Below are 26,603 nucleotides of genomic sequence, written 5' to 3' on the forward strand. Positions count from 1 at the left end.
ACTGTATACCAGCGAGAGCTCGCTCGCGCATGAAAAGCTACAGTGCCGGAGCTGAGTCTGTCCGTCGATCATCGTTCTGGCATTGTTACAAAAAACTTACACTAGGGTTGAGAAATGTGAACGAAAATGGGCAGAAATAATCATCGAGACTGTTGTAGTAGCCAGGTAATGTTGATCTGTAGATTATAGACATCGACTTACGGTATTTGGACTTTTGGGGTAGGCCTGGCTATGTTTTTTTTTTTAAGGCCTACCGAGCTAGAGTGGCGAGTACCGGGTATACCGGTCCCGGGCATGATGACCGGTATCAAGTAGGGCCTACTGGTACCGGTATCATTTATTTTTTAGGTGCTAGGTTAACAGAGAAGACTGGCCCGTACTCCAACTCGGGGTCCAACTAGCCAGGCGGCTTCTTGAGAGTAAAAATCATTTACTAACGTAGGCTTACTCTAAACGAAGCCAGGGAGTCCTCCCTATTCATCTGCGACTGCGTGTATAGTCACGTATTGTATTACCGGACACTATTATGATTCCGGACGCGCATATTACTGCGTTCTAAAACAAATTCGTACCGTAAGACTTCCGCAATTCAATTTCACAGAGCAATACATATAACAAGATTGCAAAAACAAGGCGAAAAATCCAACTTTTACCTAATTATCTCTAAAAATGACAGAAAATGCTTAAAATATCATATAACATAGTTTTGTATTAACTTAACAATTGATATATTTTCTAACGGAAATATGGGCCTGATTTGCCGAATTTCAATCTCGTCCACTCCTTCGATCGAATGATGAGGTGTGGTGTATTGTGGGTGATCGTCGACGGTTAGTTCTCAAGGTACCCGTGCGCGAGGTTTACCGTGAGTAGAGCCGTCGATCGGCAGCGCATCGATAGAACTTGATGAGCGTCGCATTACGAACGCGAGCATATTATTATTGGAAAGTGCCATGGAACATGCAGCTAACAAGACAAAATAAAATAAGTTATCAAACACGAATTTGTTACCAACATCTGCTCAGATTCGATATAAAAAAAGCAAATAATACTTAGAATTTACTCATGATATGATAGAAGAAGAAAAAAATCACAAAAATGTGTTCTTACATCATTATAAACAAGGATATCTTTACCCGTCCGGCGCACGTCCGGAATCATGATGTATTTTGTCGCGCACGAAAATAATTGTTTTTCGTGGAGGGGTATGCGGCAAGTGCGATGCAAAGAAAATGGTTGGTAAATATAAAATAATTTTATCATATTAATAATTTTCATAATATTTGGAATAGCAAGTGTGAATTTTTCTTGATTGTATTTCCTCTAGTTGTCATTTTTAAAGCACTGAAATAAAGGTGTCCGGCAATAGGATACACTGCCATACCGCAAAAAACCCTGAAACTTTCGCCCCCGAGATTTCTACTTTCCTTCTAAAACTCAAAAGATCTAGCTCTAAATCATGTACATGGGATAAAACTTCATTTCCGACATTTCTACGCTCTCGTTGTTATTTTTAAACAAGAATTCATCAAAAAAATGAAAAAATGTTGTGAAAAGACGGAAGAGACTTGCCCGATGTTTACGCCGCCATCTTGTTTCTTATTGTACTTCCCCAACGTTACGCGACGCTCGCGTCCGTAACGTTGGGGACGTTGTTGGACCTGGCTAGGTCCAACATAGCCTTGAGGACTCCATGTCTGATATTTTTTTAATATTTTGACATACCGGTATACTTCTTCAGACATGGAGCCTTGAACCGCCGGCCATATACTATAGTATATACGGTATGTATAACTACATGTATAAGATTAAGAGACTGACCAAAACAAAGATGGATCTCCCTAGGAAATCCATAGTTAGAGGGTCAAATCGGTTTGTGAGTCCATGATGGTTTTTTTTATTATTTGACATAGGCCAATACTTCTTCATCATGGAGTCTTGAACCGCCGGCCATATATGTATAAGAGACACATGTAAACAAAGATGGATTTCCCTAGGAAATCCATATAGTTAGAGGGTGAAATCGGTTTGTAGGGTCGAATTTTATTCATCCATGAACCTTCATGCGCCTAATGCATATAAAGGCCAAGGGATAAAAATTATTTCACTATAAATGGTAAAAATGAGACGTTTCTTACCAGACCGATCTCCTGTAGATCCCTCGATCCGTTTGTCAACAAAGCAAATACAATACAGCCTGACCCTTGAACCGCTTCGTTATGATGTACATCCAATTAGCGATGCCGTTTTGAAGAACAATTTAGGATAGATAAAAATTACGATTTCACAAACACTAAAATTTGATATGTGATTATAAATAGTTAGTAGTATTTTCCTAATTATTTATAATCACGTATTAAATTTTAGTATTTGTGAAATAATAAGAAGGAATAAAATGGAAGTAAAATAGCAGCATGGGGTATCTTTTTTGAAGGAGTGCAAATTTGATGTTAAACTTTTTTTCCGGGGGGGGGTCAAATTGATGTTTAACATGGGGGCACCAAATTATTCTCAGTCTTAGGGGCACCATATTGATCTTTCATACCAATAACTGATAAAACCAAGTATAGTATGATCTATAAACTTAATTAGTGTGATAGCTACTTTGATGAATATTTTCTTATATGAAATGTGAAGGAATGTTTTCTTTTCCTTTATTTTATGTGCATGTCACCTGTTAGAACAGTGAGATTTACTCCTGTGGGAGGAGAGATTCACCTAATATTGCTTAGGGGTGCCAGAAATTGGTCAGGCCTCATCATCAGTCATACATGTATAATATGAAATAAATAAATTTTTGCCAAGTACAAGTAAAGATTTGTTTTGTAATAATTGTTAAAAAGTTGTTTTTAATGATATTTCATTACAACAGGTAGCATGTTGCTGTGGGAACTCATCTTGTTCATCGCCATGTCTGCCGCCTATCAAAGAATCTACCAGCACAAGGCTGATGTATATATTCTATTATCTCATTGGAGCTATTCTTTCAGCAGTCATGGTTACAGAAACCATTGGAGAATCATTACATCGGGTAATTACATACTTTTACTACCCTTATTAAACATAGAACCCAAGTTAAAACTGTCCATCAAACAAACTTCCTTTATATTTGAATTTTATTTTCATTGTTTTTTGTTTTTTGGCAATAAAAATCATTACATACCATTCAGTAACCATTTTACATGTAAATAAAAAGGATTTCATCTTCTCTTGATATTGTAAACTTTAAAGGGGTACTCCGTACTGGAAATATTAATATCTAAATAAATGAAGTAAAATTCACAGAGCATAATGCTGGAAATTTCATCAAAATCTAATATAACAAACTTATTGAATTTTAAAGTTTAGAAATATTTTGTGAAAACAATTATATGCATGCCTTCATGAATATTCATTAGATGGGCTTTTGATGGATGTCACATCCCCAGTTTCCTTTTTCTAAATGTTATTACATGAAATCATAATTTTTTTATTTTCATGCATGATTGTGTGAATGATATGTCTCCCTTATTATGAAATAAGTTTTAGCAATGAATTGAATGCACTATAAAATCATCTGTCAATTCAATATTTTTAGTTATTAGAAAAAAAATTGAATAAACCTAATTTCAAATAATAAATACATAATAAGAAGTGGGGATTTAGTATCATCAGTTTGCTCATTGAATATTCATGAATATATGCCTAGAAATGTATCACCGGAATAATGCAAATCTTTAAAATGCCATATATTCCTTGTCCGAATTTGATCAAATTTTCTTTGTTTTGTTTGTCTGATTTTTCTTTATCTGTTCAAATCATATTATTTTCAGCCTCTAGTACCCCTTTAAGTCTAAAAACTAAGCCAATTTTGGCATGATATTTTCTCAAGAAAAGTCATGGGACATCTCTTTGCTTTAATATCCCATACATTGCAAATAAGGTATCAAAATTTGGGCAGGACTTCAAAGAAAAATATGAATTTTATGTGTTATTTTTGTGTTTTGGAATAGTGACTTGATATGTCAAAAGGGGATCACAGACCCCCAGCTGAACTCCCAAAGCTACCTATGTAGGACTGCATATATGTTTTACAAATGAGAAAAAATGACAAGAAATATGAAATGTAGTCTTTGGAGCAAACATTACAGTCTGTGTTATTTGTCTCTATCTCTCTTTCCCTCTCCTCTATGTATCTGTTTGGGTCTCATCTATCCAATGAAAGTAAAAGTTTTGACAGAATGTTACACTTGAGTGAGCACTGTCTATTTTCGTAAAGCTCGCAGAAATCTGTTTGCACAGAAATGCTCGTTTTCACGCTGTGTCAAGGGGAAAGGGCAAAATCAAACTTACCCTGCGAAACATTTCTCATACATTTCCTTTGCACTTTTAGTCAATTCAAATAAAATGGATACATTCAAGCATTTTGGAACAATCTTAGTAAGCACAACCTTTACCCTTTTTGTGCCAGCTGGATCTGAGGACATAACTGAATCTGAACAAAAGTGTATATCAGACATCTCCAGCATTTTTTCACTAAGTTTTTATCATTTAAAGTGGGTTTACATTTCATTTTTCATTTAATACTTGTTTCTCCACACTTTTCCCAAGCTTGACAATGATTAACAAAATGAAAATCAAGCCTTAGCCGTTGTAAATCACAGCTCAGTGTAAAGCAAATATCGTCACGATGGCATCAGTGTGTGGGGGAGTGGGGTGGGGCGCAATGCACTCTTCAGAGTGTTTTGGGCAAGGAAACAAGTTTATAAAGGTAAAAGATATCTTCAAATCAATTTTACTAGAGCTAAATTCCACACATTCTTCATGATTAAGGTCTACTTTTATTCGCATAAATATTCCAAAGTTCTGCGCAAATCATTTTTCACTAACTTTTCAAAAGTAAGTGGTGCTCACTAAAGCGGAAATATTTTTCTACAGTTATATCGTCATTTGCTTAAATGGATCTGTACCAATGTTAAAATGTGGAAAAATCTTCAGGATATTACAAATGTATAATTTTACATAATTTTTTTAAGTGTAAACTTTTTTTTGATACGCACTGTATAATATGTGTTACTCTCTGACTTGCTATTGTCTTTGAATAAACAAACTCCTTTGATTTGAGTCAGGAAATGTGCATACAGACCACAAGTCATTTAAAGGTCTCTATACATGTACATGTACTGTACGTATGTACTTTGGATATTATTGTTAACAGGGGAGTGATTTTACTGAAAGAGATCAAAGGTGTCTGCATCACCTTCCTATTGCATGTGAAATTGCCATGAAATGCATGAATACACTTGCTTGGGAGTGTCAATTATACTGAAATGTCGAAAAGTAGGCAACAGACAAAAAACATTGTTGAGAACATTATGAAATAGTCGGAATATGTGCAAACAGAATTGCAGTCATCCCATCATTAGTGTATTAGCCAATAGTCTGCAATCTAAAACCATCTTTTAACATACATTGTATGTCATCAACCACCCAAAACGACCAATTAGGCCCAAATTTGTCTTTCCTTGATGTTGGAAAGAGGAAAATGCAATGTATTGTATCCCTATGAAAAAATCGATCTGAAATAACAATGAGAATGTAATGGTTCATAGCCAGTCTGTTTTTACGGAATAATATTTACACACACACTCAAGAGACAAAAACAAAAAAAATGGTTTCAAATGATTAATATAGATAGCAATGTATATTTCCAGGTTATTTACAAAATCATGCATTAATTTGAATCATAATTTATGTTCGAAATACAGTACCTACATGTATTCAATGGTCTCTTGACATTTTTTGTGTGTTTGTGCATGTCTTTGAGTGAGTGGGTGTAGTCACTTTTAGTGATGAGCTAAAAAAAAGAAGTTGTTATTGCACACAATTCACCCATATCTAGATATAAGAACAAAATCTGAATCATCAATGCAATATTGATCACGAATGACATCCTTCCCCTTTCCTTCCAGGCTCCATGGCTGGTAGATTTCTGTGAGAATGTTGGCGCTGGGACAAACTGCAGCAGTTTCATGGGATATGTTGCAGTATACCGTATCAACTATTCCCTTGCAGCATTCTTCCTTGTCTCAGCTGTATTGACCATTTGTGTCGGAAGTAGTTCGTCCATCAGAGGACAAATACACAATGGGTAAATAATGCGACTGCAACTGTTCGTGATGAATCAAGTCTACCAAATTTGTCTTTTTTTAGCAATACGATTAATATCTGCTTTAAATTTTAAAAGTTATCGGAAAGGATTTTTTTTTCTTCAAATGTTTAAATTCATCAAATAAGAGTTATAAGTGTTCTCTCTCCAGGTCAGCCATAGAATACAATAAGGAAATGGATGTCATAATGTATTTTTAAACAATATAAAGATACATTTTCAATTTAAATTTAAGGAAGATGTGTTTGTTTAACATGGCTTGCAAAAGTATTTAAAATGTCTAGCTTTCCTGAATGTTGTTTACAATGCTGTGTCAACAACATGTGGGGTGTATATTCACATTTTTTTTCCAAGAACACCATTAATCTTAGGCCTGTTTCATAGTGAGTTACAACTATTTTAACTTTTGCAATTACCATACTATCAGGGCTTAGCAACCAATTACAATCAAGGCTCCCATTAAAGCTACAATAATGGCAAATTTACTCTTTTAATATGAAAAGACCCGTTGTCTTTTCTTTGCCAGAGGGGTTACTTCTTTAAAATCATTTACATTTTGACCCTGGTTACTATAGTTTCCCTGTCTCAAGTAAAACTTTGAAATCTGTTAAAGCCGCCAGTTTGTTTAGCAGGATGTTATTAAACATACTTTTATAGATCAATCATACATATTGGATTTATCAATAAAAAGGACACATTTGATGATTATTTATGAGAAAATTATCTAATTTATAATCACGTAACATGTTGCTTTTAAAGTATGACTCATTAGCATTCCAAGGATACCCAAAGTACTGTACATGTTGGGTTCATGACCAAGCTTCACTAATCAGCATTGTTCTATAAAAATAAAAGTATTACAAAATAGCTAGTGAATTACTACCACTGCACATTGAATTGGCATATTATGAGTGGGCCTTTGTAGAATGAAAATGTTAATTTGCTCTTTCAACATCACTTAGATAAAAAGTGTTAGGTGTACATTAAAATTGAAATTGAAGCAGAGTGCTCTCTATGATAAAAACAGATATGAGATGTGAAAAAGTGGCAAGATTACATAATATACTTATTCCATTTATATTTCATTGTCTAATTCGCCCACTTTTCTGAGCATATACAGGGTTCCCAGCCCATCAGGGAATTTAGGGAAAATTATTTTACTTTTTCCAGTCACAGTAAAATCAGGGAATTTTGATTTTAAAAAACTCAAATCAGGGGAAAATGCAACAAATGAGGGAAAAATCAGGGAATTTTGATCAGCCCAAAAGTCGAAAGCAGGGTAGTCAGTCAGACTCTGTTATATTTTGTTGCTTATCAAAACAAAATCCATTGAATGACTGGTTATGGTCCGTCGGACCGTGGTACTAATTAGTTTTACATTATTGTTTTTTATACTGAAAATACCTGTAATTCACTGCAACAACTTAGAAAACATGCTGAACTGGGAATGGGTTTAAAAAAGTATCAGAGAATTTTTAAACTTCATCAGGGAAAAATCAGGGAATTTTGTTTTCTTGAAAAGCTGGGAACCCTGACATATTAAGTTAAGCAAGTGATCCTTGCACAATATTTTGAAAACAAAGGTGTTTTAGATTGGCGGTTGTGGAAATGTGATCAATGTACATGCACCATTTAAATACTTATCAGATGCACTGTAAGAATGTGATTTCTGATGTCACTGTGTTCATATTACTTTATTAAAGTAAAAGACATTGAAGTGTGGTTTCCTGTTTATATAAGCCCAGTATATATAATTATGTAACATTTTTTCTCTTTTGGCCTCAATTTTTATTGAAAATAATTTTCTATTATCATCTCCTTCGAAACACAGTTTCTGGTTCTTTAAGTTCATTTTGTTGATATTACTGTGGGTTGGTGCATTCTTCGTGCCCACCCCTCCAGAGGTTCTGACAGCAGGACTGGTGGTGGGCTTCTCAGGTGCTTGTCTGTTCATCATCATGCAGCTATGGCTTCTCATAGACTTTGCTTCCTCCTGGAACCGCAGTTGGTGAGTCCAAAGGGTCTTAATGACCTTGGGTTTAGTGCAGACATCCACTGTACAAACGTCAGATGGGGGCACTTAAAAGAGTGTCAATTTTATGAGGTGTTAATAGGCTTTGAAGGCGATTCCGCATACATTTCCTTGATAAGATCATTTTAGTATTGCTTTTGACCCTGGAAATGTGGATCCATACTGATTTTGTCTGTAGGCTCTGAAAATAATCAAGTGAAAGCAATTAATACCATATCCAAAAAGGGTAAACATGTACCTTATGCCAGTCATTATCGTTAGCCAAATCAAAATTAGGGAATATTGCTGAACGTTGACAACTTAATTCATGAAGTCAATTCTATTATGACTGGATACCTGAAAAATCCCTGTTACATGGAGGTATCCCAGCATGGGTAACATGTTTGATTTTTTCACTCCCAGGAAGTGTGGATGAGTGTAGGATTGTTTTCATGTCTTGTGACTCTCAAAATAAATTGACAGTTATGTTCAGATGTGGCACAATAAAACCCAAAACACTGATATACTATTATTCAGTGAAATATGGAATATCTGCAATATTGTAGGCTTATTATCACACTCATGCATATTTGTTATTTGTATACCATTGGATGGCACAGTTACATGTACCATAATAGTGACTTGTATGCAACACAGCCTTGATGCTCTGTCCTCTTTGTTTTCAGTATATTTTGTTTCAATTCACATCATTTCTCTTACCCACTTTGAAATTACATGTAATGTATGAATGAGGCTCTAGAGGGGAAGTGATATGCTAATAACAGGAGTGGAAGTATTTGACTTCCTTTGATTCATGATAATCTTACATTGTTTGTTTGACAGGTCAAGGAAGTATGAAGGGGGATCAGTGTGTTGGTATATAGGTAAGCCAACCTTACAATTTTTCTAAGGTAGTGCATTATAATAAAACCTGCAGACATCATAAAATAACAGAAAATATAAAGAAATCAGATTAGCAGTAGTAACTATACTGGAACATGTTCGTGCAAAGCCAGGGTAAAAAATCCTGATGACAAACCACTGAACTGTGATAAAATCTTGTTATGATGTACTGTAGGTAGAGATTACATGTAGGTGTTCTGGTTATGTTTTAGAGTAGTCTGGTTAACCCTTGAAGAGCATAACTATTTGGTTATTTTGATACATCTCACAGTTGGGGTGGGGGGAGTGTTTTAACCCATACTCCCACCCCCCCCCCCCAGATTTCGGTCATTGACAGCACATTCGCGACAAAAATCTGCTGGCTTGATCTACAAAGATTTACCTTTTACTGGGACCACACAGTAAAAATGGTTGAGCAATAAAAATGAGCAAAATAGAGCCTGCCAAAGTACTCTTCAGTAATGTATCTCAGGTATTATAGAAAAGGATAATTATTATTGTGTGTACCTTGGACTTAAACATGTAGTCAAACTTTTCAGCTAGTTATAATTATATTAAGTTTGGCTAAATCAGTATGTGCATATCAGAACTTTTTAAATCAAGAACTACATATATATTGACATACATGTAATAACATCTCACCTTTGATGAAAGACTTTCCGCAGAAATCTTTGCTCATTGTGACTATTCAACTTTGACTTTAAACTTGATTCATTTTTAATTGAAGTTAGTCAGTGCCAGCAGATTTGATTTCTTCTTGTTGACCTTTATTTGGCTTTTTTTTTCTTTCTTTTTTTACATCAAATCATACATTGTTATTGAACAGAAAATATCATATTTTCCAAATGTTCTCTTTTCAGGATTGATATTCTTCATCTTGATCTTCTACGCTGTATCCATCCTGATAACTGTTTTTACCATTGAGATGTATGGCAGGCCATTCATCACATGTCTCAGGAACACACTCTATGTCAGTTTTAGTGCCACAGCCTGTGCCATCATTACCATTCTCACCATCCTGCCATGTGTACCACGAAGTAAGTATAATATTAGTACAACACTTATAATTCAATCCAATTCTATATTTCATTTCCATTCAACACTATGCAAAGTATTGATAGATTGGCATTTTAAAGAAAGGCAGTACAAAATGGAGCATATGGAAATGAGCGGTGTACACTGAAAGCAATGTTTTAAAGTATGGATCCCTCTTGAAAATATACATGCGTATATAAGAAGATATTAACAATTACCCCTTCTCTATTATCGGTATATCAGAAACTTGGCTGCACAAAAACTCACCACCTCTATTTAACATTGATAATTATCAAATGATTCGTTCTGACCGTGAGCATGGTAAAGGGGGTGGCGTTGCCTTGTACACGCGCAATGATATAAATTTTAAAGTAAGGACAGATATACATATCCAAGGCATGGAGGATATTATTTTCATTGAAATTTTAAACAGTAAAAATAAAAACATAATCGTAGGTAATGTGACCAGACCCCCAAATGGTAACATTGATTTGTTTTTAGATAAGCTCGATCAATGTCTTAATTTTATTTCTCGGGAAATAAAGACATTTACATAATGGGAGATTATAACATTAATCTTATTTAATACTGACAATAATTACACTCTAAAATTTACTAGCTCATTGCTTTCATACTCTTTCCACCCGCACATTAGTAATCCGACACAAATATCAAGTACGTCTAAAACCCTCATTGACAATATCATTTCCAATGTAACTAACAAAAACTTCATAAATGGCATAATTTATTCTGACATTTCAAAAACTCTTACATTATTATAACAAAAACGTACTTCTTGTAAAAGATAAGGTCCTCAAAAATAATAAACAGCCATGGATCACAAAGGGCATCAAACGATCAATATCAACACGGAATAAACTCTATAAGAAAGCTCTAAAAACTCAATGTAAGGAAGAATTTGACAAATATAAAAAATATAGAAATAAATTGACATCCATTATTCGTCTATCTCGAAAAACTGTACTATTAAAAAATATAGAGGAAAACGGAAATAATGTTACTATTTTATGGAAAACTGTCAACGATCTCTTAGGAAAGAAAAAACATGATATTGCAAATAGTTTTAATGTTGATGGTCAAGAAATTACTAACCCAGAAACAATTTCAAATGCATTTATTGATTATTTCACTAATGTAGGTCCCAATCTGGCCTCAAACATTCATGTTGATGATTCACATTTCACTTAATTCCTATCTCCAGCATGTGAAAACTCACTCTTTTTAAGACCAACTAATGAACTTGAAATAATTAGTATCGTTCAACAACTGAAATCTAGCAAGTCTTGTGGGCATGACGGAATTAGCGTTTATTTGCTTAAACAAATTATTAATTACATTGCTCATTCACTATCCAATATATTTAATCTCTCTCTTTCAACAGGCAAATGCCCGGATTCCCTGAAACTCGCAAAAGTAATACCAATTTATAAAAAAGAAGATTCCTCCTTAATCAGCAATTACAGGCCCATATCTTTACTACCATCAATGTCTAAAATTATTGAAAAAATTATTAATAAACGACTCTTTACTTTTCTGAAAAATAACGATATTTTGATTCCTAATCAGTTCGGTTTTAGAGAAGGACACTCAACAGATTATGCCTTGCTATATATGTGTCTTCACTAGAGGATAAAAAATGTGACCTTATTGAGTCAATTTTTTTTATACATGTGTACAGGACAGAATATTTTAAAAATAAGTTGTAGCAATGATGGTCATAAGTCCTTTGAGCAGAAAATTGAATAATTGCAAATCATAGGATAAAGTACAGAGAAAAGCTTAGGAGATGACATCATGAGCTGACCCATTGCAGAAGGAATTCAGAAGGAAATGCATAACAAAATTTCACTAAAACTGTGCAATCTTTAAAATACCATAGTATTATTTTCTATCTCACTATAGCATGTCCAGTTTTTTGTGTAATTAAATTAAACTCTGCGTATTCACAACCTTATTTTCAGCATGTAGTTCCACTTTAGCCTTTTAAATTGACCCCCTTGGTTTCTATAAGAGAGTCTATTGTTCCCAATTACATTTATGTACACATAAAAAGTTTACTGGACCTTATTTGCCCTGTGAATGAATACCGCATAAGCTTAAAGACAGGAAGTGAAATGATAGCCTATTTTTAAAAATTGAAGTAGCCCGGATGAGGATGTTGACCTTTGGGTATTTCATTTGTTATTGTTTTTTTTTTTTTTTTTTACAATCAACTAATAATTTCACTTACATGCATTCAAGTCAAGTTTACTCATCCATTCAACAAGTCAATTACTGTTAGATAATTTGTTTAGTTTTTGATTTATTTGTGTAATACATACATGTACTATATGTTTTATTATTATCACTAGATCATCCAAGGGCCAGCCTACTACAAGCGTCCATAGTCTCAGCTTATGTCATGTACCTAACATTCTCAGCAATTGTCATTGAACCACCAATGGAAAGTAAGTTATTCAGTGTTTTTTTTGTTATTATTATTTTTCATGCCTAATCAATTTTTGTTTGCATTTTACCTTTTTATGAGTTTGCATGATTATACATTATCCAGCATGATGATTTATTTGGTGTAGGAATAAGTGATAAATCTTAACACATTTCAATTCTGTTATCATCCTAGATTTAGAACAATTTTCATCTTGAATTTTGTTGCATTTTTTATTAATGGCACTTACTCACTTTTCATCTACAAATGAAATGGGCAATGAATCTACTGCTCTCAAGAAATCATCAGTACTAATTTAGGTAAAAAATATAAGATAGTGCTGACATAATTTGATGAGATACGCTAAAAATTGAACTGCATATCCTCATTAAGATAAGTAATACAAACAATAACTTTCTTTTTAGATGTAACACAAATTGGCTTCAATGGAACAACCAACACACCAATCTACAATACAACATTGGTATTATGCTCTCCAAATAGTTTTGCATCAGCTATCTTTGTTGATACTTCGTATGGAGAGCTACTGAGTGGAGCTATAGCAACTATTCTTCTCCTCGGCATGGTGTTGTATGCTTGGTAAGCCAGAGATCTCTAATAGTAATATCTTAATATGTGGAATATGACATTGGGATACAGGAAGTAAGATATGAAAATGATATGAAGTCATAAATAAAGATAGTTAGATAGGCAATTGATTTCCACTGACATAATAAGATTTTAACGATGAAGTAACTTCTGAAGGTGTCCATGGCGAGGAAGAAGAGTGTAGCGGTTTCACAGTACACCATGTATTCTTTAGTGGGCATATGTTGGTCCTGAAGAAGACCACCCAATCTAGATGTTTCGACAAGCGCTCAGAAGACGACAAGAACACACTTATTGAAACGTCAAGTTTGGGTGATCCTTTTCAAGACCAACATATGCCCACTACAGAATATATGGTGTACTGTGAAATCACTACGCTCTATAGAGATGAAATTAATATATGAGGGAAAGAAGAAAAAGAGGAAGAATGGAGCAGAAGGTGGTTGTAGGGAATCAGAAAATGAAGTGGGGGGGGGGGGGGTTGATAACAAAATCTTATTTAAAAAAAAAAAGAAGAAGAAAATGAAAAAGATTAAGAGTATTCGGTATTTGTACTCTGGATGAGAAATGTGCACTCATATGTATAAATGAATCCTGTTTAAAAAAAAAAAGAATTATTGAGTTATACCTACTTTACTGATGGTCTTGATTAATGATAGGACCGTTGAACTCTCAATGAACATTGATGGTTACTGCAATGAGCTTTATCATCTCTTAAGGTATTGTTCTACCGAAACCACAAAGAATTTGTTTCTATTATCTCCATTACATATCATCAAAGTGCCATTGAAACCTTGTAAAACTAGTATACATAAGAAATTAATTCAAGGCATTTTATTTGCTTTGTTTTCTTAAAGTGATTATAAGGCTCGTTGAATCCTGGATAGTTTTTCTTCAAAGTCATAAATACCAATAGTAATAGTACATTCTGTGTGTTTACATCCAGTGTTCATGTACAGTGTGTACATGTATATTGCATAGTGTACAAAACTACGATCTCATATTGACACCTTTGCTTTCAATAGCTGGATATCAGGAAGTACTTGTCATCTTTTAATCAATATTGTCAAGTGAGATTTGATCCCTGCAACACAAAGCAATGTGATTAATGGAACAGCTGATGGTATGATTAATTGCACAGATACTGATTAGTGTATCGTAATCAATCATAAAAATCAGCTCTACAATCAATCGCCTACTTTAACATAATATCTAAGTCCTTTGGAAGTGCATAGGGACGTTATGACATAATGTGATATGCGCTATACAAGAACTGTGTTATTATTAACATTACCAGGGTCCCGTAACACAAAGGTTAATGATTGATCGTATGCTTGATTTTTGCGATCAATTGTATGTTTTAGGCAATGCAATAAACTTTTTTTTTTTAAATGTTCTACGAGGATTGTTAAGCTTTGTGTTACGAGCCCCAGGACCAAGATTATTTTCATGCTATCCTGGGATAATGGATGATACTAAGATAGTAATTTACATGATCATGTAGCTCATTTACATGTTTAAGTGTTATGTCAACTATGTTGACTATGAGAGTAATTTTGTGTAGATATATTCAGCTGGAGATTTATTTAAAGGTGATCGAATCAAATAAAATTATGGTAGTACATACAGTATTCCTCTAGTACTACATGTACATATGTATTTAAGAATTGGTAGATGATTATCTGTTTTATACATGTAAGTTTAATACCACAGTGCTTTATCTCATGCTAACCCAACCCATCACTGATCAGTTGATTTCTCATGCCAATTGCAAAAGCACCCAAAATAAGAAAAAAAGCTCAACCCCTTCCCCCCACAGCAAAAACAAAAATGCAGATATTATCACACTATTACAAACATGAATTGCACAATTTGTATCTGCTACCTTTCACGTTTTTACCACAAGGGGCAGGGGGGGAATTGCCTCTATTTCTACTCTGCTGCCCGAATGACTGTACATGTACCTTCCACGGTTTCACCCCCTCCCCCCCCCCCCCCTCTTCCAAGCTGTTGATAAACTTGTCATCTCTGGATAAAATTCATGTACAGGAACTTTCTGTATCACTTCCTTTAAAGCTATGCTTGTATTTGTTCTAGATCAATATGGAAAATGTAAATTTATATTGCGGACCCTTGTTTATTATTATTCATGGCTTTTAAAGTGTATTGGTAAAAAAAAAAATAGTTGACTATTTCATACAAGATTCGAAATATTTATTGAGAATAATGAATTGGATTGCATGTTCTTCCAGCTATATGATGACCGATACACCTAGACCTCTTCAAACACAGGTAAACATGAGGTCTCCTACATGTACATGTGTTATTCTCATCAACATAGAGATCTATTTACCATTGTGCACTCATCCTTCAATCTGCATGACAATGGCTTTATTATTTCTAGGATCACATAGTCTGCAGGCACAGACTCTAATTGACACTTTAATCAACAATTTAGACTTAAAACAAGTTTAGCACAAGTTCTGATTTGCTGTTTCAACTACAGTAGAAGCTAAAATACAGCCCCTGGAATTTCAGACTGCTCTAATGTGTTTCTATAAACCAGGGATTTTTGCCTGCAAATTATTATCAGGTCTATCATTTTCATTAATTGGTGGAACATCAGACTGAGGTACATGTACATGTACTAGAATTGGATTATAGACTAGTTTCTTTTTTATTATACTATAATATATGATTTATTTTTATTTCATTTTGATATGTAATGATCAGTATAATTTGTTTTCCTTTCCTTATTACAAAAGCAATTCTTATTTGTTCATTGTTCATGTACACCTGTTAGAGATGGGACAGACATTCCATTCCAAAAAAATAGTATTACTTCTGACAAGCTGGAAATTAATTGTGCACTGTGAGGATGAGTGTAATATTTGTATATGCCTCATGTATATACATGCAGTTCAGTTCGTTCATTCATGATTTGTTACTGGAAATTTTAATTGATTTTTTCCCCCCTTTATTTTCTGCATGCTTTCTCCTATTCTTTGCTTTTGCTTCCATGCATGTTTTGATCATCATGATTTGCAGCGTAATGTCTTCAACATCTACTGCACCTAGTCCTGAGGAAGAAGTGAGTGTTGGGTTTATGAACTGTGTGATTCTAATGGACAAGTCCACCCCAACCATTAGTTGATTTGAATAAATAGAGAAAAATCCAACAAGCATAACACTGAAAGTTTCATCAAAATCGGATGTAAAACAAGAAAGTTATGACATTTTAAAGTTTTGCTTAAGTTAATTTCACAAAACAGTTATTTGTACATCCTGGTCGGTATGCAAATGAGGAGACTGATGACGTCATCCACTCACTATTTCTTTTGTATTTCATTATATGAAATATGAAATATTCAAACTTTCTCCTCATTGTCAAGTGAAACAAAGATTAATTCCTCCCTGAACATGTGGAATTAGCATTGTTTTAATACTATATGGTTCAGTCAAGTTGGTCCTTATTGTCAAATCTGTAAAAAATGAAATATTGTATAATTCAAACAATAAAAAACAAAAGAAATAGTAAGTGATGGACATCATCGACTGTCTCATTTGCATGTCACTGAGATGTGCATATAACTGTTTTGTGAAAAATAAGCGAAACTTTAAAATGTCATCACTTGCTTATTTCACATCCGATTTTGATGAAATTTTTAGCGTTTTGCTTGTTGGATATTTCTCTATTTATTCAAATCATCATTTTTCTGGGGAGGACTTGACCTTAAGTTCAGTCTGTTGTGCATTCTTTCTGATCTGATTGTGAGCACAGTAGGTCTATGTGTATTGCATGATCTATTTATTTTGTGATCATCTATTGATATACATACTATATCACAATTTCAGAAGTTGTATTTAGACTTTAGAGTTTTGATGTGGATAAAATGTACAAGATCTACTCTTAACCCTAATACTCCCAGGGGGCCATAAAGACCCCCCCCCCCTCTTCAACATTTTTCGCAATAAATCTGCCATGCAATTTTTTTTACCATGCCACTCGCTGCCTTTTTACTTACAAGTCTAGCACAACTTTTGAGACTAAGTTTGCAATACCTGGGTAGGCGGATCCGAAATTTAAGAAAAGTATGTACATGTAAGTGGATGTCAGACCCAAAAGTGCTTAAAAAATGTGATATCATGTACGAAGTTGATACAAAATATGTTTTCAGCTAAAATTCATAAATGAGTGATTATTTTTTTATTTCATTGACAGTCAATTTTAATTTGATGCCACTTACTGTATCACCAAAATAATATTGGTGACTAATTTGGTCAAACCACTCAAAACAACTTGGTAGAGATTCTGCCCTGTACGCCATGCCCTGCCCCCTCTATTTTTTATTTTTATTTTTTTCATTACGCTATTGCTTTAGACCTTCATACATTCAGGAATTCAGACTCAAGTGTTGTAACAGTTGATGAGAAAATTAAAACATGGAATGAACTACCCTACAGATTTCTGAATTGTCATGCATACTTAATTGAAAAGTTATGGCAATTTTATTCCTCTTGAAAGTTTTAATTAGTGAATGCAAGTTTAATTCAGATTTGTAATGAAGTCATAGCAATCATGTGATTAGCTACAACTTTACATTACTGCAAATAAAAGGATGATAATGTATGTTTGCATTATACGTAAATATGCAAAATGCTGTTTCTTCAAAAATTTCAGTCATACGGTACATCTATGTGATGCCCTAGAGGTACCCTACCTAGCTTGGGCTAGTTTTAATTTGTTTTAGCAAGGGGGGGGGGGGGCAGGGACATATTCAGGATTGAGTATTAAATTTGATAACCACCTTTATTTTCAAGGTCACCTGTAAAGAACTTACAGAGAGTATTTACATCATCAAATAAGCACATTTAGAATAGCATTATGTCTGTTTACACATAAATTAGGCATAATCAATTTATTACCTAATACATGAAATTAAATTATTCAAAATAAAGGTAAATATGGATTATTGGTATTCTCAGGCAATGGTGTTGCCAATTGTGACTGAGGACTCGGAAGAGTGGGAATTCACCCCCCCCCCTAGCTACCTGATTAGGGTAAAATAAAGTCTTTTTATAAGTTTCAATCATGGTCATGTTGTATCAGTTGCATGAGCTTCACATCATGGCAACATGGATACCGTGCAGTGTGTGGTTGTATCTCATTAATCTATGTGACTGCATCATTAATTCTTTTCTCTCTCTTTTTTATGTCTTGCAGTGATTAATGTTTCTAAATTTATAGAGTTTTAAGGGAGGCATGATGTAAACAAAAAATCAATAGTGGTCATTTATACTATGCTCTCATATCAATTTTTTTCAATATTTTTATTGACTCTCATATTGATTGAATTCTACACCTTTTTATCTAGTCGAACAGGAAACGAATAATGATAAAGTCGCAAGTTGATTTGACAATCAAATGGGTTTTTGACCTGTTGAGTTCATAAATGGGAACTGCTGTTATGGGAGGGTGGAAATACATATTGTGAATTTGCACGTTCTTTTCATGTTAATAGAGAAAAAAAATTAGTATAGAAGTCCATTGCAAAGGATCTCTCTTTGGATTCAGCTGCATTAAAATCAGATTCAAAACGGTGCAAAACTTTGTATGATGTATTATGTGTGTAGTGCTTTTAACACTCGTAAATTGTGTGGATTTTCACAATGTATAAAATAAGAGTGGATTTCCAATCATTTTTGCAAGTCCAATATCTTATAGCACATACTAATTCTTATTTGCATTGTCATTATTTCCAATGACCACTTTTAAGTCATCGAGTCTCACGATTGCTAATTCTTGGTTGAATAGTTACTTTAGAGAAATTAGTTTAATATTTGTTTTATTTTTGCCTTTTCTTTATTTAAACTTTTTTTTACCTGATGGGGGACTATATTAAATTTATAGGTTGTACATAGATAATTATAACACTAAGAATTATATACCATATGGTAGCAAAAGTCTGAGCCAGTTGGTGTTTTCTCCTTTCAAATCATTCAATTTCTGAATATGCCTTCAAAGAAGATGATTGGAAAAACAAATAAAATCCACAAGATGTAGTGGATGTGACTTAGGTCAAAGTTTTTTAGCTTGTCTAGTTATGAAAAAAAATTACTAAAAATGCAGACTGTATCATTAAAAGAAATCCAATCTTTTAAGGGAGGAATTGAAAAAAAGATCTGCATGTACATATATGTGTAATAAATATTTTCCATTTGTATTTCTTGAAGGGCAATGCCAACAAAAACTTTTGGTGCTGCTGTCATAATGAAATCCATGAAGATGAAATCGATGGTAAGTGAAATGATGATATAACAGTCATTCTGATTGGTTAATTGTCAAAACATGAGATCATGTATTAACTGACTTTCAGATTGGCTATTCAGAGATACTCAAACCTAGTTGCTAAAGCATTGCACAAGTTACCAAAACACTACATGTAGATCACATCTCACAACGTCCCATACTCTTCTTTAGTTTTTAATTTAATTCAGTGAGGTGATCAGTATGCAGCTTTTTGTATATAAATGAATTGGCTGTGGATTTACTTACATGTATGAACAACTGACAAATATGACAATAATTCTCTAATCTTCATGTATGGTAGAGAATAAGTCGAGAAATTTCTCTCTATTCTAATTCTGAAATGATCAAAGATGCTCATTATCTTCCATTAGTGTTTCTACCATGTTGAGTTGTTTGTTTGTTTGTAAGGAAATGAATTCAGGCTCTTTGCAATTTGCCAATACAATACCTTCATCTGACTAAAACATATTTACCATTAACTGTTCAATTATATTACCTCTGCAACGTAATTCAGTCACTTAAAGGACAAGTCCACCCCAACAAAAAGTTGATTTGAAAAAAGGAGAAAAATCCAACAAGCCAAACACTGAAAATTTCATCAAAATCGGATGTAAAATAAGAAAGTTATGACATTTTAAAGTTTCGCATAATTTCACAAAACAGTTATATGCACATCCTGGTCGGTATGCAAATTGGCAGACTGATGACGTCACCCACTCACTATTTCTTTTGTATTTTATTATATGAAATATGAAATATTATAATTTTCGCCTCCTTGTCAAGTGAAACAAAGTTTTATTTCTCCCTGAACATGTGGAATTACCATTATTTAACAGTTTATGGTTAAGTTAAGTTGGTCCTTATTGTCAAATCTGTAAAAACTGAAATATTGTTGTTATTATTAAAACAATAAAAAACAAAAGAAATAGTGAGTGATGGACATCATCGACTCTCTCATGTGCATATCGCTGAGTTGTGCATTGAACTTGTTTTGTAAAAATAAGCGAATTTTTAAAATGTCATAACTTTCTTATTTTACATCCGATTTCGATGAATTTTGCAGCGTTATGTTTGTTTCATTTTTCTCTATCGAATCAAATCAAAATTTTTTTTGGGTGGGCTTGACCTTTAAAAACAATGTTGCATTATTTTTTTTCAGGTCACCGTCGCGGTTGGGGTGTAATTGCTAACGAAGAGGAGAAAACCATTTACAATTACTCTTTCTTCCACATCACATTCCTTTTGGCATCACTCTATACTATGATGACATTCACTAACTGGTATAGGTGAGTTCTTCAGTTGACAAAAAGAATCAAATAATTGAGGGAATTATTTATTATTATTTCATCTTGCACATTTTTCTTGTTCATATATATGGTTTCATAGATTGCTCTACAAACGTGGCAAGTTTTTAGATTTTTTTTTAATATTGAGAATCTATTTGTTGTTAGGTATATTAACTCTTTGTGCGCTGGACCATGAACCCATCTGTACTGAATTATTTTCAGGGAGGGAAACAATGCATTGTTTGTTGAGTGTGAAATGCGAAGTTCGCACGGCACCGAGTGTGCATTGGTGCGAAGTACGCGTGGAAAGGGTTAATAAGTCCTGTAAATAGATATTTTGCCACATAGTTGCTATCCAGTAGATCGCTGAATGTTTAAGCAAAAATTAATTAAAAGCATGTTCTTAAACTTTGATTTTACTTTGATGCATTAAAGTTGAGATTGAAATTTGATATTTTTATTCATTTTCCTTTACGAAATAAAAACAAAATAACATGGTATTACAGTATCAATTCTATCACAGAGTGTGCAGTATCGACCATAATGATACTTTAAATAAAAGAAGGATACATAAGGACTGAGATAAACAGAAGTGACTTTGGCTAAGTTAACTAAAAGAAAATAGAACAGAAGTGTTGCCTAGAAAAAAAACATGCTTGTGTGAGAGCCTGAGAGGCAGGAACATGTGACTTAGTTTCAATATGTAAGCATTCAAAAAACCAGGTAGGTGTTTCATAAAGCTCTTCATAAATTATGAGCGACTTTATGAACGACTGCTGATCCTTTCTTGTGGTAAAAGATACACATCAGATTTCCGTAAGTGTTAAGTGATTTCTTCCTACGAGTTGGTCACCAGCCGTTCGTTAAGTCGCTAGTAAGTTAGGAACTTAAAGTTAAATGTTTGTATGTTTATGTCAAGCTTAGTGTTCAATTGCTTTGAATACCAATATTAACATATTTAGCAACCTACCCACTATCATTTTGTTCATATTTTGTGGGTTATTTGTTCTTTAATAGTCCAGAGAGTGCCACATTGGAGAACCTTCACCGAACATGGCCGCCGTTCTGGGTACGTCTGGTTTCCGCCTGGATGTGCGCCCTCCTGTATGGCCTCAAGATCATCTTCATCATGTGTCGGACTGATCCTGATCAACAGTCTAATAGGTAGTTTAGAGTAATAAGCATGCACTACATTGTTCATGTACTTCTCCCATGTGAGTAGATACACTAATCACTTTCATTCATCCATTAATTGTACCCATCTTCTAAATGTTCTTTAGTCTTGGTATGCAGTTAAGGTAGACAAAATCATACTGATCTCTTAAATACCATTATCTTTACATTCATTACATTGGTAATTGTTACATTAACAACTAGTTTTTACCATCATTTTTTTTCTTCTATTTTTGTCATGTACAAGTAGTTTGCCTTCATTTTTCAAGTTCATCTTAATTCAAATCATATGCAATCAAGAAAATCTATATTCTGTCATACAAATTAAATATTCAATTAATGCTATATATTTAGTATAAGTGATTCTTGTTTAAACTGTGGCTTTAAGTTGGCTAACATATAAATAACATTCACTTTTTATCTTTGTCAATAACATTTACCTTTCATTTTTTACTTGACCTTATCCAAGTCTTGGGTAGAAGTTTTCTTTAAAGTAAAGGGATATTCATCTATTGCATATCTATCTATTGGTGGTTCTTAGTATTGCATGAGATTTTTACACAGATAAGACTATGTTGGATCCGTGAACCAATATTAGGGAATTGTTCTGTGTTCTTATTTTTTGCATTATAATGTGGGAATGTTTAAATGGCCAAATTTTAAGAGAGAGAGAGGCGCAGAGACCTAGCGAGGACAAATTTTAAAAAATCTCTTTTTCTATTTTATTTTCATTTATATTTCTTCGGGGAATCGAGTTCTGAGAAATCAAGAAACTTACTTGAACCTGGTTCTGCATTTGAAATAACTCTTGTAAAAATATTTACATAATAACATATTTTAATTTTGTTGTTGTTTCTAGGAGATCAAGAAGACGAAGGAGAAGAGATCGTCAGAGGGGTACACCATTGTGATTTCTGTACAGCCTCTTACCAGAACTTAGGCAATGACCTCTGCATGGTACACCACTAGAGAAGTTTGTCACCAGAGTCCCCAAAAATAAATGTTTGTTCTGGATAAACGTGGTTGAACTTTCATAAATGGAAGTATTTCAGTAGTAATAGAGAAAACAAATATTAAAAAAAAAAAATTGATGAAAGTGTCTTCTTGTCTCAGTAACTTAATAGGCTTGTGATGATCATCAATTTCATATTTGAGTGGAAAAAATTATTTGAATCGGGTAGTGCTCTTTCTTTTGAAAAAAAAAATACACACACAGCAATGGTTTTGATTGGCCATTATGCAGTTGATTGCAAATATGTGATGTCAGGTCCTCGGCCCCGCAGAACAAAGTCTAGCAATCATCTAGCATATTTGTTATTGTTGATTGCTTTGACTACAATGTACCATTATTTGTAAAAATCAAGCGTATGATTAATCGCTAACCTTTGTGTTACAAGAAATTTCCGAATTTTGGGATGTGAGTATTTAATGATAAATCCGTGATTGATCATATGAGGTATTAAGGTAATTTCTCATACCGTTAACTTCATCATGTACAATCTAAGACATGTCAAATTAACGTCAAGATGATTTCATTGATTCTTGCATCACATTCATTTCTTGATATGATACTTGCGAATATGTTTCTACACTTAATTTTACTGGGAAATATATTTCATTATTAAGGATTAAGACTAGAATGAAAGTTTTTGCGTTTTTCTTTTAGTGATCAGAATATGTTATCACTTTTGTTAATTCATTATTTTAAATTATGTATTCTCCACCTTGTTTCAATATTTTTTTTCGCCCTTTTGGTGGATTTTTTCACATTTCAGAAAGGTATTGTAATGTAGTAATGTACGATGCGAATGCCAGCTCAAATGTTAAGGTTTTCAGATCCTTAGCTTAGAAATTAAAAAACTTTTCAAAAGAAATATTAGGTCATACTCTTATAATATTTGACTCAGTGTAGACAATATTCAAGATAGAGAAGTGTTAGAAGTTTAAGGTTCACTCGAGCATGAGATGTGCATTCTGTGCAAAATCTGTTCAAATTCTCAGTAGTAAGAAATAAAAAGGTCTCAACCGTGAAATAATGTGCATCTCGCTTTTGACTTCATGTTTTAAATGGGGTCAAAGGAGAGTCTCTCTTTTCAAATGAGTCAAATTATTAAGTTTGAAGCCCGGATATCCAATTTGTCCTGTTACAAAGAATCTTGCCCGCTGGGTTATGCTCTACAAGGTGAATTGAGATCATAGTGGAACAATACATATCTTCTCTATGAACAGTCCTTGTTTTTTACTTGTACTATGGGTGCTATTGTACTTGAATATCAGAACTATTTAAAATGTGATTTATGACGTATTGTTTAGTACTGTTACTCTATTAATAAGTAATTGTACTTAATGTCTACCTACATGTATGCCATGTAATGTACTTAATTCTTCTAATGCCATTGAAGTCTTTGTGAACAGATGCTGCCTTAATTACACATTTTAATCATTTTTATGGAATCAATGGTTATCATTTATTTTTTATCGATATGAATATTTTCATTGAGATTGAGTGTACCAACCACATGTATGAGGACTCAAAACTTGCCTTGGTTTAATGTATGAAATTTTAATTCTTATGAATCATGTGTGTGATTAAGATCAAAATAATTATATGCATGCAACTTTTCTGTATTTATTTCACTGTAATCTTAGCCTCTTAATGAAAATTGTATTTAAATGAATTATCAGACATTGATATATTACCGTATTTGTTGAATACTATGTTCACAATGAAATTGAAAATACAAGATGCTATGTCATTTTCTACGACATAAATGTTAATACCTCATATTTTTGATAGGTTTCTCTTCACTTCCAACCCATTTAAAGGGAAGATCTTGAGGATCATGTTTCTTTTATTGACTCTGGTGTAACTTCATATTTTCTCCTCATATTTTCATATTTTCTATTTTAGAATCATGGATCATACCTCAAATACATTAGTCTTTCACTTGTGATTTTCCTTTTATTCCAGATCTAAATGTTATAATTATATCAAGGCTAACAGGACTAAAACACACATATATATATTTGGTGTACTTGTTGGACGTTAATAATTTTCCTCAATGCTTACGTGTATTTCCTGCTTGTAAAGTAAATGCAAGGCTTGCTATTTTTTGTCCTTACACTAAATTGTCCTAACTGAAATGGAAGCAAATTGCTTGGCTGAATAATAGTTTGGTTTTTATTTTATGCAGTGGATTAGAAATGGCCAACAATTTAAGAAAAATTGCAGTGTCAGTGAAACATTGAGGAACTTGAGAAAGCAACTAAAAGTGAATTTGATAAGATTAAAATGTGGATGAATAGGAATGTAATTCAGTTTCTCACAGACCCCATCTTTCTTCATATTTCACGATAGCTACTTTTGTTTAATAACATTGTCTTTTTAGTGTTGTGTATACCAAGTAATTTTAATATCACTAATTGTATAATTAACCTTGTATTCATGTAATAACAATATAATGGAAAAGTATTACACTAAATTAGAAAGTAGATGCTAGATTGTTGTCATACATGTATGTACCAAAGCTGAAGTTACGTTTATTACTTTGTGAAGCTGTTGTATTCCTATTTATCGCCAAGCGTATACTAGTATATAGTGACTCATTGTATGGGTACGTGTAGATGTATTGAGATATGGTTCTGCTGTACATTTCTTATATGTGAGCTATGTTTTGTATTATTTCCTCATGCATTGTGAAGCTGTGAAATGCAGTTGTCTTTGAACTTCTAGGTATTGTACATTCTGCAAAAATGACACAGGTTTATTAATAGAGTTAGTTTTTGTTCAAAGACCTCTCTCTGCTGCATAAAGTAATGAATTTCCAAAATAAAATGGTATGGAATTTTGAAAAAATTTCAAGATGTTTTTGGAAGAGAAAGGGTAAAATGAAATGAGCAGGGTCTTTTCAAGGGCATTGTAAAGTTTTATTATCGCTTAGTAAAGATAGGAGTTTTCCTTTTTTTTTCCTTACTCTTTCTCAGTCTGTCATCCCCTTCCTTCCCAACCCCCTACCCTTACCCTTCTCTTTCTCTCTCTCTCTCTTTCTCTTTTTTTTTTTTTGGGGGGGGGGGTCTTTCTATCAGTATTTTCCTTACTATATCTCTGTCTCTTTCTCTGTTTATTTTATCCTCTCTTTCTTCTACACTCCCAATATCTCTCTCATTAAGTTCTCCCTTTTTTTCACTTTAATACTCCAAGTATGCATTATCTTCCCCCTCTATCTGTGGCTTCTCATAATATGTTCTACATTTAATAGGACATTAGAAAATCAAAATAAATTGTGCAAATATTGCGTTACTACTGGTATAAAAAATTGAAATATGTACTCATTGTACTAGACATTATTGTATTTTATTATACATTGTATGTTATTATATATGTCTGTGTGAAATTTCTTTTTATCCAATGCAGAGTGATTATTGTATGCAAACAAAAAAATCATATGTAATGTATCTTGTCTGAAAAAAGAATCCGTGCAAAAGGGTGGGGTGGGGGGGGATAAGAAAAACAGAATAGTGAAAGCTTGAAAAAAACGTCTTCAATATTAAAGCAACATATTATTATGAGTATAACTAAGGTATGGTGATAACAACATGTTACTACTGTTAGAACTTCATAGCTTTCTAACTTGTCTGATGTCAATCATGCACATTAAATCAAAGATTATTGAAGTCTTATG

The 26,603-nt window shown here is 33.3% G+C and overlaps 1 protein-coding gene across 3 annotated transcripts; it reads left to right on the forward strand.

Annotated features, from left to right (window-relative positions):
* Positions 1–26,595, forward strand: LOC129262241 (serine incorporator 5-like). 3 transcript variants are annotated; one of them, XM_064100069.1, is made up of 13 exons: positions 1–165; positions 2,873–3,031; positions 5,952–6,130; positions 7,980–8,156; positions 9,003–9,043; positions 9,923–10,099; positions 12,470–12,565; positions 12,969–13,143; positions 16,201–16,243; positions 19,387–19,450; positions 20,622–20,748; positions 21,766–21,962; positions 22,781–26,263. In XM_064100069.1, exons 1-12 carry the CDS (start codon positions 127–129, stop codon positions 21,914–21,916), a joined length of 1,428 nt encoding a protein of 475 aa, XP_063956139.1. In that variant the 5' UTR covers positions 1–126; the 3' UTR covers positions 21,917–21,962; positions 22,781–26,263. The 3 variants fall into 3 exon arrangements, with proteins under 3 accessions (XP_063956139.1, XP_063956138.1, XP_063956140.1); XM_064100068.1 differs by having other exon boundaries at positions 15–165; positions 21,766–21,912; positions 22,781–26,595; XM_064100070.1 differs by lacking the exons at positions 16,201–16,243; positions 19,387–19,450; positions 20,622–20,748; positions 21,766–21,962; positions 22,781–26,263 and adding an exon at positions 15,405–15,671 and having other exon boundaries at positions 15–165.
* Positions 26,596–26,603: the final 8 nt, after the last annotated feature.

The sequence above is a fragment of the Lytechinus pictus genome, chromosome 5, assembly GCF_037042905.1.
Source record: "Lytechinus pictus isolate F3 Inbred chromosome 5, Lp3.0, whole genome shotgun sequence".
Classification (NCBI taxonomy): Eukaryota; Metazoa; Echinodermata; class Echinoidea; order Temnopleuroida; family Toxopneustidae; genus Lytechinus; species Lytechinus pictus.

Excerpts from the sequence above, each read along its gene's own strand:
- LOC129262241 (XM_064100068.1), top strand. The coding sequence starts at position 127 with ATGGGCAGAAATAATCATCGAGACTGTTGTAGTAGCCAG. Across the intron at positions 3,032-5,951 it reads TTGGAGAATCATTACATCGG|GCTCCATGGCTGGTAGATTT; the intron begins GTAATTACATAC and ends CTTTCCTTCCAG. Across the intron at positions 20,749-21,765 it reads ACATTCACTAACTGGTATAG|TCCAGAGAGTGCCACATTGG; the intron begins GTGAGTTCTTCA and ends GTTCTTTAATAG.